At 47.2% G+C, this 20,803-nt stretch overlaps 1 protein-coding gene across 8 annotated transcripts in view; it reads right to left on the reverse strand.

Annotated features, from left to right (window-relative positions):
• Nucleotides 1–20,803, reverse strand: part of CADPS (calcium dependent secretion activator) — a gene marked incomplete at its 5' end in the record, with an annotated part of 213,435 nt that overhangs the window by 131,625 nt on the left and 61,007 nt on the right. For all 8 annotated transcript variants that reach the window (XM_080625195.1, XM_080625194.1, XM_080625193.1 and 5 more), the window contains 2 exons: nucleotides 1,859–2,095; nucleotides 6,181–6,261. In XM_080625195.1, coding sequence (XP_080481321.1) covers nucleotides 1,859–2,095; nucleotides 6,181–6,261 — 318 coding nt within the window. The remainder of the gene's footprint in view (nucleotides 1–1,858; nucleotides 2,096–6,180; nucleotides 6,262–20,803) is intronic.

Here is a 20,803-nt window from a genome sequence, read left to right on the forward strand (position 1 = left end):
AAAAGCACACGGTTACTCAGCTTGTGCCAAAAGCCTGTTTTCAAGATTAATCATAGAATAGTTTGGGTTTGACTTTTGAAGATCATCCAGTTCCAGCCCCCTGCCATGGGCAGGGACACCTTCCACTAGACCAGGTTGCTCCAACCTGGCCTTGGACACTGCCAGGGATGGGGCACCCACAGCTTCTCTGGGCATCCTGTGCCAGTGTCCCACCACCCTCATCGTAAACATTTTCTTCCTAAATCTACCCTTTTTCAGTTTAAAACTGTTGCCCCTTGTCCTGTCACTACAGACCCTGGTAAAAAGTCTCCATCTTTCTTATAAGAAATCTTTCTTATTAAGAAATCACCATCTAAGTTCCTTGCAGGTAATTACCATTTCTTTTTTAAAGGAGACTAATCTTGTTAACCACGTACCTCAAAAAACACCATGGGAGTTCCTGTTCATGTTTTATTACAGCTGTCTGTGAAGTATATACACAGGGGTTAAAATTCCTCTCCTCAGGTCTTCTGCTCTGTCCTTGCACTGAGCACCCCTTCCCTGGCTCACAGAGCAACACGAACCCTCTGACGAGCACACATTCTCTATAAAGCTGTCTTGCAGCAAGAGTTCCATGCACAGTTCTGCCAGCTCCTGAAGTCAGTGCTCCACTGAGCTTCTGCTTCCCACCAGATGGGGTTCAGCTGGAGCAGTGTTTGAGACATCCCATTATAAGGAGGAGTCCCTTTATGCACAGCTATACGCACTGCACTGGCTTTTGCAACAGAGAGGTATGCTGCTTTGTGATAGTTCCCTGCTCCTCCATATGGGAACACTCAGAAGTCAAGCTTTATTTGATGCTGCTGTTGAAGGCACCATCTCTGGGTTCTACTTTGAAATAAGACTGAACTGAATATTATAAAGCTGGTTTCAGACATCTCATGAATTAAACTCTGCGACGGCACAACCAGTGCTGTTCAGTTTTGCATTGCCATGATGTATATATAACAAGAGACCCCTTAGGAAGAGAAATAACCAGGGAACTACACAAAAATAGTATTTTCTGATTTTTCTGCATCCTACGTTTTTCACCCCATCCTGGTAGCTGTTTTGACAATGTAACATAAACCCACTCACTGACAGACAACAACAACTCTGTACGGGTGTGCTGATGACTCCTTGGAGTAAATGTCTTGCCTATACCGTAAATATGTCTGCGCAGAGCAATTAAGTTGGCTGAAAACAGCTACTGCAGCAACACTGCTTCCAGAACGGAGACAGCCTGTGTTGGAGGTTACAGCAGGTCCCCGCAGCCCCCTGCCTTCCCCTGGGCTCTTCTCCTGCTCGACAGAGCATGGGTAGAAAGTCAGTGCTCAACTCAAAGCAAAGAGCAAGCCAGCAAAGCGCAGTATTTCCATACAAGCTGCAAGCCAATCTGTTGAGTGCATTCAAACCCCAGCAGTTTCGAACAGCTCTCCAAAGAGGAAGCAAGGCTTGCAGGGAAATACAGTGACTATTAAATACACTGACCTTTATGGAGTTGCGTTACTGCACTGGTTTGGGGAACAATGCAGGCTTGGGGCTACTGGGGTACACTCAGTAGCAAGCTGCATGAGGAGGTCAGTTACTGATGCGGATTTCTGAGCTATCTCATATACATCAGCAGGAAATGCCAGATGGTTTATCTCACACAGTTTGTTCCAACACGATGGACACCGGAGAGGACAGAGTATTTGACCACAGGCAAAACTTGTGGCAACTCAGAGAGGAACCATTCCTCATAGAGATCAGAAAGTTATTTCCACTGACCTCTTTCCACCTAAGTTTGAACTAAGAAAGGGGCTGCTGTGATTTTCACTCCCACAAGCTGCACACTTACCTCCAGGGAGAACGACAACACGACGTCTGACTTGGAAAGCTGGTTCTCGTTTTCTTCCCCCATGTCAATTATTGAGGTGTTGTGACTACGTTTCAGCTTCTGCAGCTTGAAGTCAGAGCCCCCTTTAGACACAGGCATGCTCTCTAGGTTTGCCATCAGGAGGTTGACAGACGACTTCAGCTCCTCAATGTACATGTTTTCCATCTCTTTGGACACAAACTTCGGGAACTTTCGCTCCTTGCATTTGGAAACAAAAACAACAGAATGAATGGTTGTGACAACCAGCAACTACTTGTTTGCACTGGAAGAATCCCCCAGGAGCATCTCTGGAGAGGTTTGTGAGTAGGGAACTCCCACAAACCAGATGACAAATTACAGCTTCCCCCTGTGTAATGTAGAAACATCATTGTTAGCTTCCCGTCGAATTAATACTTGTTGCTTATCCAGCTTTACTGTTTCTTGCATGTACTTGCATTTCTTTGTTTTTTCTATCTGCAAATGGCCTTCATATTTTATGTATTCACAATCACAAACACTCCAGGCCAGATCTCAGCTGAACCTTGTGATTGACAGCAATTTACTAATGATTTGGAGGATGCTGACAGTTAGGGACTTGTTTTCTGGTCTCCCAAATGTGCCAGCTCTTTTTAAAGCACTTCTGAGCAGTTGCTCCATTAGTTTTCTAGGTGTGAAAGGAGCCCAAGGAGGGAAAATCAGCAATGTGTGGGCACGAAAGGTAGTCCCAACTGGAAGAAGGGGTAAAACACCCTTTGCACTACTTGCCAGGGCCCTTGTCTATCTCCAGCAAGACACTCTTTCACTGTGAGACCCTCCAGTGCTGCTTGTTGTAAACAGGACATTTAAACATTAAACCCAAAGGTAACAGAAAGAGCAAAATGTGATGTCCTCCAATGCATGTTCTCAGCTTCGAAATGCTGCCCATGCTCCAGCTCTGATAGGATCACTGGTCTCAGCCCTAAGTCTTCTGAAAACTCTGCTCATACCCTGAATACACTCAGGGTTTGAACATCTCTCAGTGGGTTACAAGAGACTGTACAAGGAGTATGACAGCGAGGCAGCATCTGCATCCAAGGAGCTCGAGGCTGACGTCAAAGTATCTTAGTGGCAATTCATAATATGGTGAAAAGCAGCTTGTAAGACGCAGGCTGGAGAAGAAAACAAGGTCATGTTTCTTCTAGAAGACTGCCATCAGGCTGCTGAAAAAGTAACCCACTGCACTAGTTTTTGCATCAGTCCTCAGTAGCTTACCTGTTACAAGCACAGCTCACAGCAGCACTTGCACCAAGCAGTTAAAATACAGTCCTTGGGTAGCAATTCCTTCACATAAATGAGACCTGGCATCAAGATAAACTACCTAATCAGTCTGTTTTATTGCCTATGCATTATGTAAGTTCTAAGCCACCCTTTAAGAAAGAAAAAACCCAGAAACAACTGTCTGGAAGATTTTAAGAACTACTGCTGAAGCAATGATGGTCAAACACTATTGCTTTTTCACCCTGCCGCTATTCGTCTCTCCAGGGACTGCAATTTTGGTGCTGCCTCCACAAACCTCTTCAGACATGCAGCAAAGACTGAGACATTTCACTGTGTGTCACCAGCTACTGCTCATACTGAGGCTAAACTCAGGTAGCTTGAAGCGGCACATAACAATTTAACTGGGACCGGGTCTGAAGATGGAAATGCATAGATGCAGGTGTGGTCCCAAGGTACCCATCAGACTGGAGATACTGCTGGGGGAAGAAAAAGACACAATAAAGAGATGCAGACAACAGCAGGAAAGGGTGTTGGTCACCTCCACGTGTACTTGGAGCAGGCGGAGGACCAGAAATGGGGACAAGTGCAGAGAGAAGCAGAGTTAAGAGACTGCAGGGTGGGCCCTGCCCCAGATGGACATATTGCTCTGGTGTCAAGGTCTCATTTAGCTGCCTACACATGCTCCTTTTTCCCTTGAGGCCAGGTGACTGGAGGGGGGTAAGGCACCACAGGAAGCAGAGCACTTGCTACTGCAGAGAAAAACAGACCTCTGCCTTGGCATCACCAAGCTCTCAGCTATAGCGCTGCTCTCATTCAGCTGCCGGAAAAGGACAACACGCAGAGTGAAAAGCCTGTCCAGATTCAGCTTTAAAACATCTGCTGGACTTCAAGCGTGATCCTCAGGCTGGCTGGCTCCAGGGCTGGGCTTACCTGCTCTGACAGTCAGGCTGACTGGGGGACCCTGCCCAGCGCTGCACCAGCACTGCGCTGAGCTGCACTCTCCTGGGCACAGCAGGAGGTGAAAGGACTCGGAGCTGTACCCTGGTGTCCAGATGCACGCCGGTGTGCACAGTGACTTGTGCGAGGTCACATGAGAGATGAAACCAGGGCTTGCACTGGTTCTGCACCACTGCAATCCCAGGTTCCATTAGGCTCCACAGCCTTTGGTGCCTCTGGAGTACAAATGTCCTAGTGTGAATCACCTGGTTTATCAACGAGGCATTAATTTGCCTTTATTGTGCAATCTCAGCATGGCCACCTCAGGGCTGGTGTCATGAGCTGCTGTGCAGCATATCTGCATTAAAAGCTGCAAATTGGAGATAAAATTGGAAACGTTATCTTTTCACTGAGCCGAGTTGTGAACCTGCCCTATGCAGGGAAAACAGCCTTGCCTGGAAAGGAGGATATAGAGACAGATTCAAAAGGTCATTTGGATGCCTACAAAAGATGGCATACACTGGTTTGAAAGAACAAGGTTTCTTGTAGGCACGGGCTGGCAGGATCTGACATTCTGGAGAGAAGGCCTGCAGCAGTAACTTGAAGGAGATTAAATATCAATACCTGCCAAGGGGATCACAGGTAAATCACTTTTACTCTAAACCACCCTCCAAGCTGCACAGCTATATATTGAAGGTTCAGTTCTGCACAGGGAAATGTCAGGTCGTGTTGAGTTCTTTACCCTCACTGTCTCTTACAAGGCCAGCAGCAGCACGGTTTGTTTTCAGCATCCTTGAGGGAGGAATGGAAATGGCACATTCCTGTTTGCAAGGAGTAATTCATGGCGCTGCAGCCTCTGCTGGCTGCCACTGAACCATGCATATTGTTGTCCCACAAGCCATAAAGAGAAAATGAAACAACAAAACCAGGCAATCTCATTCTGGCACCCAGTGCCTGGCTACCCATCTCAGAACCGGAGCAGCCGTGCTCCACACAGGGGCTTATATTTGCTGCACATAAAAAATACTGTAGGTTTTCTTGGCAATGAAACGGCAAAGGGCCAAATGCTGAAGAAAGGAGCTGCAGTTGGGTTGCTGCGCCATTGTTTGGCCACGTGGACCTTGGCCAAGTTACTGTTTTCTTCAGTGAACTGGGGAAAACCAGAACCCACCTCCCCAAAGACGCAGCAGCAGTAGTTGTATAACAGAAGCGTTAGTGAGGCACTACCAGCATCATTGCTGATGCCTGACCATAAATGAATGTGCTCTACTTTTCACACCCAGGAATACCAATGCGGTTGCAAACAGCTCTGATACGGCCTTCCTCATAAAACCCCCCCGGTCTGGGCATAGCTCAATGCCAGGACTGCTGCTGCTGCAAAGCAGGTCCTTAGCCTGAGCTGCATCTCTCTGACTAGAGCCCTTTCCTTCCAGAAATGGTTTCTTGATTATCAAGAACAGCCAGATAGATCTTTCCCAGTGACTTCAGCCCCATTAGGGCTTTATTGGTGACTCAGAGCATCTGATTAGAGGCGAGAATAAAATCTCAGCCATACTGTTGTCAACAGGATCCAAGGATTACTCTCCATCTATAGTCCATCAACTGAGGCAGCATCTACCAACAGGCAAGGAAGTGTGGCTCCCAGCAGCCCAGAAAATGGCACAAACACCGTTAGGGCAATTCCTGTCTCCTTTCTATATGCCATCACCCGCATCATTGCCTAGCATCGAAGTTTGACAAAGAGGGCTTAGACATCCACTTGCGGATCTAGCTGGAGCACTTCAGGACAATATCTTCTCCGCTGTTGAGTATTTGTAAGGGATTTTTCAGGAACCTAAAATATCCCAGCTCATCAGGACATTCCAAGAAATGCATACCACATCAGCTTCATCTATGCCTGCTGTTTTGTTCACAGTTAATAACTGTTGTTTGTAATCATGAGTATATGATTCTATGATCTGCTAATTTTTAACTGGTGATTACTGGGAAAAGAAACCTACGAAAGAAGGACAAGATCTGGAGGTTGCATCAAACTACTTATGTGCTTCTATATGAAAAGCCTACTGATATAGAAGACATACTGATACAGAAGATATATTGGGTTATTTTACCTTGGCAATTTGCTCTGCCATTTGGAGACGTCCATCTAACTCACGTCTGATCTGTGCTGCTTGCTCATCTGGGTTGTCCAGCTGTATAAAAACAAAAGGCAAATCAAGGTGAAAAATTAATCAATGCAGCACCTTTGCGAACAGCTCAGCTCTTCAGGCTGACCACCTCTATCACATTATCAATGAAGTATAGAATAAAGGGAGCAGAGCCCCCACAAAGGACGCACACAGTGTTCACCGTCCCAAGGCAGCGATGACCAAGGGGCTGTGCAGATCCTGTTTCGATGCCTGCCCAGCTGCCTCCTGGGGCTGAGCATCCTCGCCCCACTTTGTTCTGTGAGCCAGGCTGACAGCAGCCTTGATGGTGACTATCTGAAGCCCTTGGTGTCTTCCAGAAGCTATCACTTTGCTGGTGCTTGGGAAGCCATATCCCCCCTGTGCTGGGGCAGAGCATGGCAGCTCCAGATCATCAAGCTAAATACCCCTTGCCCCTCTTGCCACCCAGACAGAGACAGAAGGCACTGGACCCTGTGGTTCAGTGTTCAACATCTGCCTGGCCCTGAAATGTCTTCTGAAGGTAAAAACGTTGGTTTTGCCAGTTAAGCAAGCAATTACAGCACATGTGAAAAAGGCACAGTGACTGCTGCAAACAGTTTCCCATTGGTAGGACATAGGGCAGGTTTGTTATTTTTTCGTGGGAATACACAGACATAAATTACAAAAAAGCACAAAAGCAAGCCAGCCCTTGAAGAATTGATAGCTGTTGCAATGAAGTGGCCATTTTACAGTTGCTTTCCAGACTCCAACCATCCTTTAGTTTCCTTTGGGGTCATTCTGGCCACAGCACAAGGCTAGAAACATGCAGCAGTGGGGTGGTCACAGCACTGCTCCATCCATGAGGCACAAAACCAAGCAAAACCTCATAGTTTTTGTTCACCTCCTCCAGCAAACGTGACTTCAGGCGGCAGGGCTGACTCCTCCATCCAAATGCCACCTTTGTTCTCAAAGTACCAGCCCCTTCTGGCTACCAGCGAACGCAATAGCCACAAGCCACCACAGGTCAGCTCTCCCACTGACTGCTACACATAAATGAGCTTTATTTGCTGGCTTGGGGTTGCGCTAACCACCTCCGTGGGTTTTATCCTCCTCTGGAGACAAACTGCTTGACACAAGAAAAGCTTGGCTGGTGCAGTGCAGCCTGGAAAGTTACAGCTATGGCAAAAGTCTCAGCGCTCAGCCTGATGAGCAATAAGCTTGTGTCAGTGCTCCCAGGATGCACTGAAACATGCTGCTTTCTCCCAGAACTATTGCTTTCTGCTGCATCTCCTCAGCTGTCTGCCGGCTCGCCCTGCATCTCCTCTCTCTCATACAGCCTCTTGCAGATCTGCACACGTGCAGGTGTGTACCTGCATACTGCTTCACCACTGATGATCTTCCAGAGAGCCGAGGCTCAATACAGCTGAGATTGAGGGAAAGCAGATTTCTGATTAGTTTTTGAAAGTCTCTGTTACTGATTTAATTCAAGCAGGAAAATTACACAGTGTCCTGACCGTGACCCGAATTCACTGAAGCGTCAGGGATCTCTGCTATGGCCATCCACGTTTCATTCACACCACATAGCTTGCTGCCTTCATCTGTATATTCCTGATCCCAAAACCAGCACAGAGCCATGGATCACCGGCACCTTTTGGGATGAGCTGCTCCCATTAACTTCTCCATGAACAAACACATCACACAACCACCCACGTGCAAGCAACTCTCAGAGCTGCTTCGTTAAGCTTAGGAAATGTACAGCCTCAGATTTCCATTTCTTTATGACTCTGAAAGAAGGGGCATTATTTGAATTCCATCTGAGCTACAGTAATTGAGGTTAATCACACACTACCCAAAATAACTCACGTGCTAAATCTGGAAACCAAGGATGCTGCTGTGGAGGAGAGCTGGTTTTGTGGTGTGATAATGAGCCAGCAAACTGCCTCACGCTTTCTGCAGACGTTTTCCAGTGATGCTACAGGTCAAAAACCATGTCAAGGAAAGATCTGGCTGCAGAAGGTCATTTTTCTTGGGAGGCAACAAACACCCTCCAGGCAGCCTCCTCGGTTGTGGTTGAGTGGGTAAGGGATTGCTTTTCAGAGCTGTGCTTCCCAAGATTCGTTAGTGGTGCCAAGCTGGCTAACCTGGTATTGAAAAGAAACAAAACATCTTTCCAGGCTGTATTTTCAATGACGCTGCATGACAGCTCCATGGCAAATCCTGATCTTCAGGAAAGCAATCACAGTCTGTTGTAGCCAACATAACATTTTCTTCTTGTTAGCTACAGAATGGTACTAATGAGGCAGCCCCTGCCTGTGTGTCCTTCTGGCACGTCCATGCAGACCTCTTGTGACTAAGGGCTGCAGCTCGACAGCTCAGCCACTTCCTGCTCCTGAGCCTGGGAAGGGCTCCTGCTGCCATCAAAGCAAGCAGAGTACGTTTTACACGGCCATAACACTATATAGGGACATTGAGAGCAATGCCGGGGCCCATAAAATATACTTAGCTCATGACATAAGGCAAGGGACAAGCATAAGGCATGTAAGACCAAACATCCAAATAAGGCAACACAAACTCTAATATCATTAAAACTCAATTTCTTAACTAGAGATTCAGCTATTTATTTTCTGCCATACGCAAGCCCACTTTAACATTCAAATACATGACAGCCCAGTACATAAATGATTTACAAAGTCAAAGGGAAATTGAATTAGTTTCATTCCGCATTATGACTATGTTATGGGTGTGCTGCGAAAAAGAAAAAGCAAAGACGTAAATCATAAGGTTGCCCCAGTCAGTTAAATGTGAAAAGTATTATAAATTTCAGGATATGATTTGTCAGACACGCTGGGCTTTTCTTCACCAGCATGCCACGAATATATGACGTGGATAATTTGTAATCCTCAACCGATCATTACCCAGTTGCCTGCTGGTAAATGAGATGTTTTCATACGTCCACCAGCATCCAACATTAGTTCTTTCTGCCTGCCCTGCAGAGATTATCAATTTGGGTAGAACAGTTGCTAAAGTAAAAGAATAAAAACAAAGAGAGTGGAGCAGATTCTGAGCAGAACCCAGAATTCAGCAGCACCACGGTGCTGAAGGCATTGCAGGGCATGTGCCTGCTTTAACCCACGGCGACCATTCAACTGCAGAAAACACATCTTGCAGAAGACAGGGATTTTTACATATCACCTGCTAATAAGGAGCAACTTTTAAGGGAACGAAGGAGTTTAGAAAGGTTCAGATGACAGTTCTAATTGCCAGAAGGAACCTGTTGCTTCCACAACTCTGAAACAGATCCACTGCAAGACTTTTCCTTGCATTATCCCAGAGGGATAGGTAACCTCTCTACGCCCGCGAAAAGCAGAAGCAGAGGCAAACAAATCACCCTAATTAAGCCGTAATATCTGCAACAAGACACATATGCACCTACCAAATCCACATCCAACCTGTCTGACTGGTGTGTCAGAGACCTCCCATGTATCACCAACCTGAGCCTTGTAGTTTTGAAGGTCAGGAGCCCAGGCTCACCTCCTCTCACCCTGCGAAATGCTGGAGGCAGTTCAAGCACATGAACACTGCTAAGGCAGACATTAGATTGCCTTGGTTTTGAAGTCAGTGTTATATATATTTAAAGCTCCAGCTTCTGTTTACCACAGCTTAAAGCCAAACCATCAGCAGTCCCTCATGATTTGGAGCCCCGGCTCCAACTATGACGCTGGGGTGGCACAGGCTGCCCTGATCTTTCCTTCATCATGCCCAAAAGCAGTTTTGCTTAGATTAACACCTCAGACCAACCCACCTGCCTGGGGACTGAGCAGGGTACAGCCCTTGTAACACTGGTCACAGCAAGAGGGCTGAGCCAGGGGTACCTGCCCAGCCTGGGGACGATGCTGGTGGCACAAGTGACATGCCATATGCAGATGGTTGATAAGAGAAGTGGCTCTGGCCATGCCGCCAAACACATATTGATGGGGCATGCTCCCAGCAGACACAGTGAGTGAAACAGGACATGGGATCTGTAATTACACTCTGAGCACAGCACTGTTGGAAATAATGTTGTGGAAAGCTACGAGGGTTTATAATGAAACAACATTGTTCTAAGCTGCACAGATTTAGAACGACAGGATGCAACATACAGGTACAACCTTCAATGATCAGCCTGGCATTTACGCCATGCACCGCAGACATGACAGGTATGGTTGGTACAATTGTCATCAGCCCCAGCCAGACACCACTGCAACCATTCAACAGCTTAATCCCTCCCTGCCAGTCCCTGCTAATGCTGATCCCTGCTTCCCAGCAAATGGAAAATCCCACTTTGTGAATTATTTTCCTTATGCGGAGGACAAGGATGAAAGCTGTGATCCACTCCTGTCCTTCCTAAGCTTGGCTTAGGAATAATTAACACAGCCAAAGACCTGTATCATGCACGGTTATAGGTGCCAAAAGCCTCAAAGAGAAAGTTTCAAGGCACTCATCCTTTGACGTGCTGGGAGCTCTGTAGCTCGGCAAACGGCTGATTAAGTATTTCAAAGCAAACATGCTGCATGTGAAAGCTGAACGAGATCACAATATGGGTGACAATTCTGCAGCTTTGATGTAGGCTGTTGGGAGAGATGTTTGCCTCATAAAAGGTGGCTTTGCTTCACTCAATGAAAGAAACTACTGAAAAATACATAACCCCCCATCAATTAATAATTAACCAGTCCAGGGGTACTCACGACTTGTGGCATCAGCAGCATGGGGTGCTCCAGCCAAAGGAAACACGTGGCCCCAAAGTGACTCACTGCACGGACACAGTGGCACCATGAACCACACAGCTTTCTAAGACACGCTCCATGCCACCGTCACAGATTGCTCTGTAGCATCCTTTTCCCACCAACAGCACATATTCCTCTCTCTCAGTGGCAAAGGGCAGAGTGAGGGAGGCAGCTCAGTGCCTGAGGCCATGACCTCTGCCCATGCCTCTGAAGCAGCAAGCAGAGGAGGATCTGAATGCTCCCTCCCTTGTTCTCAGGTGAGATGCTGGCCTGCCTTCTAAATTGTGAATGTAAATGATGTTAAGCTGCCTCGGTACAGTAAATCACCAATGCCCTGGGCAATGTGTGAATGCTCTGAGCAGCAGACTGCAACCCATGGACCACCAGATGCCTTGGGATCTGAAGTGGGAGCGAGGAAGAGGAAGCAAGGACACAGCTTTCCCTGTGTCACACACCTCCACATGTCAGCAAATCTGACAGCATCAGCACAGTCTGACCATGGATTCAGCAACTGCTACTTATGCAGTTCGAGAGAGGGCTTTGGAAGAGCCAGAAGAAACCAGCAGGACACATCCTCTCCACCAGCTCTCTGAACTGCAGTGCTGTAGCATGCCCATGCACCCCAGGCAGACCACTCTCCTAGTGCCTCTGCATGATAGGGATGCCCAAAGTGACCTCTTTCCTCTGGCCAAACTTCCTCAACCAGTCTTTTAGGCTCAGAGTCACACAGGATATTTCTATCGCAGTGTAAATTCCCCATAATTCAAGGACTTACAGTCTGCACCTATTACTTCACCAAACTTCTCCTTCCCACTCCCATAGCCCCAGCTGCTTACACAGCCCCGAGGCTCCAGCACAAAGGTGACAAACCCCCTCTCCTGGAGAAAGGCTCACACCATTTTGCTTCTGTGTAGCTAAAATCAGCCCTGCTGCAGGAACTCAAGTCAATTCCAAGTGCAGCAGCCAGGGAGTCCTGGGGGTGATTTAAAGCAGCAGAAAGGACATGTGGATGATTCGGTGAGGGTTGATGCTTCCCTCTCTAAGAGAAAACTTCTTTGATGGTTCACGAACTTTAGGGTCACGTTAGACTTGGCAGCGAGAATATTCCCCGGCTGTCGAGCAGCCCCTCCTCACCCAAGTGCTGAATCTTACGACACTAATAAATGTCTGTGCTTCACCAGCCGCATGGGCTGCGCAGATTCTCGCCTATCACATCACCAGCAGATGCTGGGATCCCGTCTGCTTCACCAGACAAGGTCAAGAGATCCACCCTTGAACTAACTGAACACTGCCTTTTGGATAGCTGTTTATCCCACAAACTGAGCTGATTCCCAATATATATCAGGGGAGCACTGGTGGCATGTGCAGGAAGAGGTTTCTCATATCCTCCTTGCTTCTGGCAGCAGCACCTATGGGTACCTGCTGCTCATCTGCAGAGCACTGGTGAATCAATCAGTGTGTGCCAGTGGTGTGACAAGGGCAGAAGGTGCTCAGCACAGATCCTGTGTAGGAAAAGTGGACAAACCCCTGTGCTATATCCATTACAGACACCTACCACCATGCCCCTGCAACAGCTTTGCCAGGCTGCAGGGCTGAGGAAAGCTGAGACAAGCAAACTCAGCACACAGCTTCCCAGCAGGTTGTGCAAAGATGCCTCCAGATTCATGTGTAAAGATAAATAAAGTAAATGAAAAAACAGAGTCAGCAAAACAGGGAGGGGAAGAAAGAGCTGCCTGCCTTTGCAAATGTTTTGCAAGCTGTTAAGAAAAGGGATGGCAGAGCACTTCCACTCGCAAGGCATGTCCCTTCCATCTGTGGCCAGAGGACTTCTGAACCCCACAGATCCCTCTGTAAGATCATCTGTGCGAGGTGTACAACACTGAAAGGGCTTAAAAACTAAGCTGTCCAGAGGCTCTGACCTCTGACCATGCCTTAATACCCTCTTCTTATGGCATTGCATAAGTATGCTTGAAGGCATGCAGGCAGCATATGCTGAGCTAAGGCACCCCAGAAGAAACTGGTTGATGCAGCTTGCATCACTACTTTATAAGCTGTGAGGAAATGCAAGCAAGCTAAATGTGCTGAATTCCATACCAGTTAGCAGAATCACCTGTATTTTGTACACGTGACAAAAAACTACTGTTCAGTTCCAAGTAATTTTTACAGTTAGAATTAGCTGCAATTAGCTCATCCGAATCACCGTGGAAGGAAGATCTTCCTATCCACAAATCCTCATCCTTTGATTAAAAGCTTAATGGCAGATACATTTGTCACGTAATTAAAAATGGGCTTTGGCTTTTGGAGCTAAAGCAACTTGCAGGAGGTGCAGCAAGGCTGCAGCACCTTGGCACTCAGCAGGATTAGAGGAGATGGAATAAGATGTGGAAACATCTCCAATGGTGTCTATGCAATGGGCAGGGCTGGGGCAAGCTCTCATTTATGAAGTCATGTAGTCAAAAGTTTCCCTCTCCATGCTGAAATGTGCTTGGGGCCAGGGTCTCAGTTCTTGTCAATTCAAGCAGGGAATTTAGATTTTCTTTGTTTTTTCAATGCCACATTGAGGGATTTTTGACTGACGTCTATGGATGTGGCACCTGAAAGCCTTCCACATCACAAGGCAGCTCCTGATGGGCTTCACATGGCATATTTATACATTTCAAGTCAAGACGTCTACATGCTGATGCTTGGCAGAGGTGGCATATTTGAGCATGAGAATATGTCCTGAGAGGAATGCCACTCCTGCAGGGAGAAGTCGTTTTGTACCAGAGGTGTTAGGCTCTCAGGCCACGATGTGCAGTGCTTCCTGCAGATGTCTTTGTGTAGCTGGCTCCCTGGCTGAGCAAGCTTCATTCCCAGCTCTGACAACAGCTCAAGGATCAGGCCTGAGCAGCGAATGTGAAATTCCCTAGTTGGCCTCTCTGTTGATGCAAAATCAGATCCCCTTCAGGAGCTGAGACGAGGTGGTGAAAGAGATACTCAAGCTCCTCTGCTGCAACCCACACCATGCTTGGTAGGGATGATGATACAGGTGAATGCGTAGATAACAGAAGCTATTGATCATCATTCACATGATGATCACTTTATACATTAAAAACAGATAACCAAATTGAAGGAAAAACCATATTCAGAAAGAAACTTGCCTGCCACAGAGATGTAGCTCAAAATTGAGCAGCTGTTCTCCAAAATAAATACTCATGGTACTCTGGGGCATGCTTTGGAGTTTGAATTGCAACACTGGGTCTTCCAGGACCATTCTGATAGGTGTTCTTCTGTAGAAGCTTTGAGCAAAGAACTGGAAAAGCAGAGACTGTAGCCATGAAGAGCAAGGCTTTGGTTCCCCTTTATGCCAAACATCTGGGCATCAGCAGAAAAGGAGGAGAGGAAACGTAGAGGGAAGGTTACAGCTCCCACTTTTATCAAGGACTAAGACAGCAAAATCGCAGTGCTGCCCGTTACAGTTCATTTTGGTATTCATGAAGTTTAGATTTATCACAGCCAGGAACCTAAAGAGACTGCTCTCCTGGATGGGCTGATGTTTTTCATATTGCCTTGATGCAGCAAACTGCCTCTTGAGGTCAAGGAGAAAGCAGTTTGTAGAATTAAGCCTCTAGGCAGCATATCCCCAGCATGCCAAGAGATTGCTATGTGTTCTCAATGGATGGCATCCTAAGGGAGCTGAAGTTGCTGGTCCCATGACTAGGACCATGCTCCTCCAGTAATCATAGAATCACAGAATAGTTCGGGTTGGAAAGGACCTTAAGATCATCCAGTTCCAACCCCCCTGCCTTGGGCAGGGACACCTCACACTAAACCATGGCACCCAAGGCCTCATCCAACCTGGCCTTGAACACCGCCAAGGATGGAGCATTCACAACCTCCCTGGGCAACCCATTCCAGTGCCTCACCACCCTCTCAGTAAAGAATTTCTTCCTTAGATCCAATCTAAACTTCCCCTGTTTCAGTTTGAACCCGTTACCCCTTGTCCTGTCACTACAGTCCTTGATGAATAGCCCCTCCCCAGCATCTTTGTAGGCCCCCTTCAGATACTGGAAGGCTGCTATGAGGTCTCCACGCAGCCTTCTCTTCTCCAGGCTGAACAGCCCCAACTCTCTCAGCCTGCCTCTATACGGGAGGTGCTCCAGTCCCCTGATCATCCTCGTGGCCTCCTCTGGACTTGTTCCAACAGTTCCATGTCCTTTTTATGTTGAGGACACCAGAACTGCACACAAAAATACTGCCATCAGACCCCCTTCCTACAGCAATAAAGAACTGGAAGAGAACTGATCTCCATCGCAGACCTGGCTATTTTCAATCCATCTGGGTTGCACTTAACATGAATTGGTATCAATTTATCAAAATCCAGAGCAGAAACGTCACATCTGAAGTCCCTTTGGTCAATACATAACAACAATTATTAATGAGTAGCAAGTAAACATTATTATGCTGCTAAATTACTATATGATGTTAATCAAAAGGTCAATTCCTCACCTTAAAGCGGTGCCTTGACAGTTGTGCTCTGAGTCACTCAAAGGTCTCAGGGGGAATTTCCTGGTTTCAAACAGAAGCAATACCCTCAGCCATACCAATCCTATCTAATTTATCACTGCATTCCAGAAAAGCCACTTCTTTTTAAACAACTAACATTCAACAACATGAAAAAAACCTGCAAAGAATAGGGATTGAAATCCTAGCTCCACTAACTGGGACTATCCGCTACCTCTTCTACTGTCTGATCCCCTCCAACGGGACCTATTCTGCCCCTGAAGAACCAGTGGCACAAAATAGATATATGGCAGCACTGAGAAGGGCCATGTGAAGCCGCAAGCCGTTGTGTGAGATTTAACCCTGCACAACACCCTTGCAAGATGCTCTGGCACCTGTGCTAAGATCACGGATGTGAGAAGAATTGGATACAGAAAAGCAGTGAGAGGTATACCTATGAAGAAACAAACACAGGGAGCAAAACCGTGAAGCTTTTAAAAGCAGTCAGTGCACTGGGTGAGAGGAGGAGGAGTAGTTCAGCACAAGGGGAGATCTCAGCAGATGGGGCAAGTCCTGCTGTGGGGTACATCATCCTCATCACCTTACTGGTGAAGATGGTGAGTCCAGCAATCCATCTATGCAATATGAAAATGCTGTTATGCATCCATATTCAATGTAAGATAAATAATTTATATGTACAGATGCCATAACAACTACAGATGATGCTTCAGCCTGGAAGCAGCCACTCTTGCAGCATGGCAGGACACCCCACCTCCCTTGGCACAACAGCCTGGGGCGCACAGCACTGCTGCTCCAGGCCTGCACTAGCTTTACTCTAAGCAATAAAAAGATACAGGCTGTGTGTTGCGCTATCCCATCCTGAATCCAGACTCGATGCGTGCCTGACCCTGGCACCCTTCAATCAGCTGAGCAAGCTGTGCCAATGCTCACCAGCTCCAGCTAGACCTGCCATAGTCACCCAGCCCGCAGCAGCAAAGGCATGGCCTGGGGCTGTAGGTGCATCCTGAAGGCAGTGCTCCCTGGGTGGTACACCCCAAAAGCAATCACCCACCAAGTTCCAGATGGTGCTTTGTGCTTCTCTCTTTTTCTGCCATTGGAGGCTACTGCCATAGACTGGCACCTCATCGGTTTTTAAGCACTGATGAATTTGTGTGGAGACAAGGCTTCCAGGCAGCTCAGCACAACAGCTTTACAGAGGATGTGGTTGAGGACCTGCCCTTGGAGCAGCCAGGAGAGATGCTCTACCTCCCTGCCCTGGGGACCATTGCTCCATGCATCCCTGAATGGAGAGCTGCCGCTGACAGCCAGGCAGACACAAAGTTGGGGTGTTTGGTCTTTTACCCTTCACTACACAAACCCTGCAGGAGACCCACCAAGACAAATGTCTGCTGAGCATGGACTACCTGGGCAGTGGGCATCCCCAGAAAAGAACAAGGATGGGCTTTTGGAGTCCTGAGGTTCAAAGTATCTGAAAACGGTCCAATTTAAAATTCCTCCCAGGCTAAAACCTTTCCACATCTCATGTCAATGTTCAGAGCAGGCTCCAGGAGCCCAACAATACTAAGAACATGTAGCATCATGAGTGTTGGGTCTTTACACTGTTGTAACGTCAATAATAAACATTTTCTTTTCTTCTTGCTGGGAAGCCAAATGAATCCTAATGCTTTCCCCAATCATAACAGACAAATTGCCCTGGCTACAGACCTCGACTTCTGATACATCAGCTGTAATGGCAATTGCCTTTAGATAAGTGATGACCGAGGCTTTGGGGGCTCCCGCCAGACCCGGTGCACATCAGTGAGAACAATTAGTTTTTTTCCAGGATGTGTATCACACCTAATAGAAAACATTAACTCACGTTACAAATATTTATAAAAAGTCAGGCATAATTAAGCAATTTGCAATTTAAAATTAACAATCTAAAAATTCAGCCGTGCAGACAGACAGCGTTAAATATAACTGCCGTTAACGCGAGCTGATTTAAACAGAGCTAATACAGCAGCGACAGGAAAAGGCAGTCAATCACATTCCCTGCCATTAACATCCTTCTCCATGTGGAATATTACTACATGCAGCTTTCAAGCTGCTCTGCTGTGCTGGTGAGCGCAGAAGAGCCATTTGCCTGCAGCCTGCTCTGTCCAGAGGGAGAGATGAGATGTCTGATGGCGAATGGAGTCAGCTTGCTCTTGAGCATTTTGAACCACAGCCTGCAACCCCACACAGCAATCTGCAGACACTGTATGTGACATGAACCCCAACATTTTGTGTATGGGGGCCCCAAGGGTCCAGTGCTGCCCTAAGGGTCTTGTGTTCACGAAAGCACCACTAGCTTTCCCCCAGCTCCCCTTCCAGGCTTCACCTGCTGTCTCTTAGTTATCTTTCTCTAGAGCTCAGTATGGACGGAGCCTCCAGCCAAAGCTTTTCCATCCCCATAGGGTGGAGAGCTGGTTTTCACACTGTTTTACTAATTATTATTTGTATTTAAAGCCAAATAAAGCACTAGCTGCCCAACACCTTCATCCCAACCCAGGCTGGACTACCTCAGCTTTGGCACATGCCAGGATGCAACACAGCTGGAGAAAAGGGAGAAGCACCCACCATCTCTGAACCCTGGAGAGAAGGCAAGGGCAGGGCTGGAATGCCAGGGGAGATGGCACAGCAGAGTTCCATTAGCAAAAGAGGACTGATTCAGGGATGGGACGTGGGCTGGGTGGTGTGTCAGACCACACTGTGGCTGTATGGTAATTCTTCCAGAGAGCTCCTCTCTGCAAGGAACACCCTCATCTCCTGCTTTTTGGGAAAGTGTGGTTTCAAACTACATTCAGCAAGGCATGACCTCTTTCCTTTGAAACTGTTACCAGGGCAGGAGGCTTTTGCTTATGGAGTTAAGGAAAATATACTGGATACTCCGACAGTATGGCATTACAGTCTCTGCTATTGTTGAGGTCTCTGCGGCCTTCTGAACATCAGTGTGCTGCAAAAATAAGGTGATAACTTGCTCTCTGATCCCATTTCATCTGTATTCTACCCTCAGCCTTCTCTCTAAGCTTCTACTGGGGGCAACACGCTTCATATGTAGAACGAACATACAGAGAGTAGTGCACAATACGCAGCTGGAATCCAGATGTTAGCCAGAGTGCAACTGTGACTGCAGGCCTGCAGCATCGATACCTGCCTATCTCACAGAGCAGCTGAGGTTCATTTTAGAAATGAAGAAAAACTTCAATACAGAGATTAAAGAGAAAAGCAATGCTTGAAGCATTCTCATGGGATTCAGAGTTTTTTGCATTCTGCTCTGTAAGCAAGTCAAAATTGTGTTGCTAGAGCCACCCTTTTTCTTCAGATGAAGGTACCATCAGACCCTACCAGCTATAAAACCACAGGAATATACACATACGGAACCTATAGATGTAATTCTTCCCCTCTATTTCTTATTAATTAAGTAAACCCATGGAAATCAAGGGAGGGAAAAGCAGTGCTTAGGGCACTGGAAAAAATAATGCCTGTGTGCAATCACCAACAGGGTCAGCTTGCTGCCAAGAAGAGCAGCAGCTCCTTCTGCATCCCTCTCTCCCTCCAGCTGGAGTCACTGGGAAAAACAAGGAAGAGCAGCCCCCGATGGGACTAATGGCCCAAATACTGCAGGCTGTTAAGGAAGGTGGAGGACAGCAACAGAACTCTTGCAGGCACAGCTGGGAAATGCTCTGATACCTGCCCCTGCTGCTTCACAGATGCAAAGGAATCAACTGAGGATCACCTTGCATGAAAGCTGAGGGAATAACTTAGTCATTTGGCTTACAGGCTGAGCAAAATCCTCAGCAGATCTCACCCCTCAGGAAGCATTCATTTCCACAGTTCTTACTATGTTTTCTGCAATCTAAAAATCCTAAGCTGTTCAGCTTCTAAAATGGTCAGATCCATCTCAAATCCATCCTCTCACTCTTTTTTGGGGGGATTTCGAGTGGAGGATAAAATATTCCTGAACAACTTCACCAGTTCCTTAAAAATCTGAAGGATGTTTAATTCATCCCAAATCTGCCTACAGGACAAACCACGTGCAGGCTCACTCCACAGGATGCGCTTGCTGAAAACCAAGAGATGCGGGACAGCCTCTTCCATATTCCACCAGGAGAAACCCAGCAACTCTCCTGTCTTCTCCAGAGCCACTTTCACACCTGGTCGAACACCTCCAAGCTGTGCCAGATGTGTGCTGCTGTCATGGGTGAAATGAATGGAGAGAAAGCAGCCAACTACAAGATGCTGCCTCATGCAAGCAGGAGAGCAGCTGAAGAAGGAGCGAGTACCTAAGCCTGGGGAGGTGAACATGGGCAAAGCAGAAAATCCTTCTCTTGATTTGTTTCCCCTCTCCAGCTAAACCTGTTTGCCCAGCAGGCAAGGACAACAGTTGGTGCTGAAGCAGAGGCAGCAGAGGCAATGCCCACTTGCAGTCCTGGGCTGCATTACCACTGCTCATTGCCATCGCTGGCAGGACAAACAGAAACCTGGCACAGACCTGTCATCACTCCTTGTGAACCATCTCCTCTGCAGGTGCCCTCCAAAATCAGCGCAGGGGACACATCATGCAGTAGCTGCTTTGCAAGGCTGGCACTGAAATGAAGGTAATCCCATCCCCACCCCGATCATCACGCAGAGTTATTCAGGTTTATGTTGCTGGCAGCTTCCTTAACAGCACAATGACACACACTAAAAATATTTGCCATTTGGACTAGATTTCATGCTTAAAAATGTATAACAAATAATTACTTGCACAGCACAAACCTTATAGCTTCTGCTTCTGAGCAGATGGGAATTTGTAATAAACTTCATCAGACAAAGCAGTGTCCCCTCATCTGCCATCACCTCATCTGCATGTACCACCATGTATCCCAGTTCTGCTTCCTAACCCAGGTATTTCCAGCCCAAAGGCTTTTGGCTGCAGGTGACCAGGGAGCAGCTCCAATCTGCCTGGCTGCAGGGCTCCTTTTTGGAGCCCACCCCAATGTTCCTGAACACTATAATGAAATAACCAGCCTAAACAAAGCTCAGTTAAATAACTGAACTACTTTGATTCTATATTCAGCAATAACACTTTCATAGTGTCCAAAATCTGCCCTGCCACATGAGACTGATGGGCTCCCAACCCAAAATGAACTACTAGCCCCTTCCCGTGCAATCTCTTGTATATCCCTAGTAAAATTCAGCCTACAGTCGCTATGTTAAGGCTGTACCCTCCATTAAAACTCAAACTTCTCCAATAGAAAAATATCCAGTGCATCCTTTGGGAGAGAGAAAGGCTGTCACAACCTTTGCCCAGTTCTTCC

Source organism: Psittacula echo (assembly GCF_963264785.1).
Source record: "Psittacula echo genome assembly, chromosome: 9".
NCBI lineage: Eukaryota > Metazoa > Chordata > Aves > Psittaciformes > Psittacidae > Psittacula > Psittacula echo.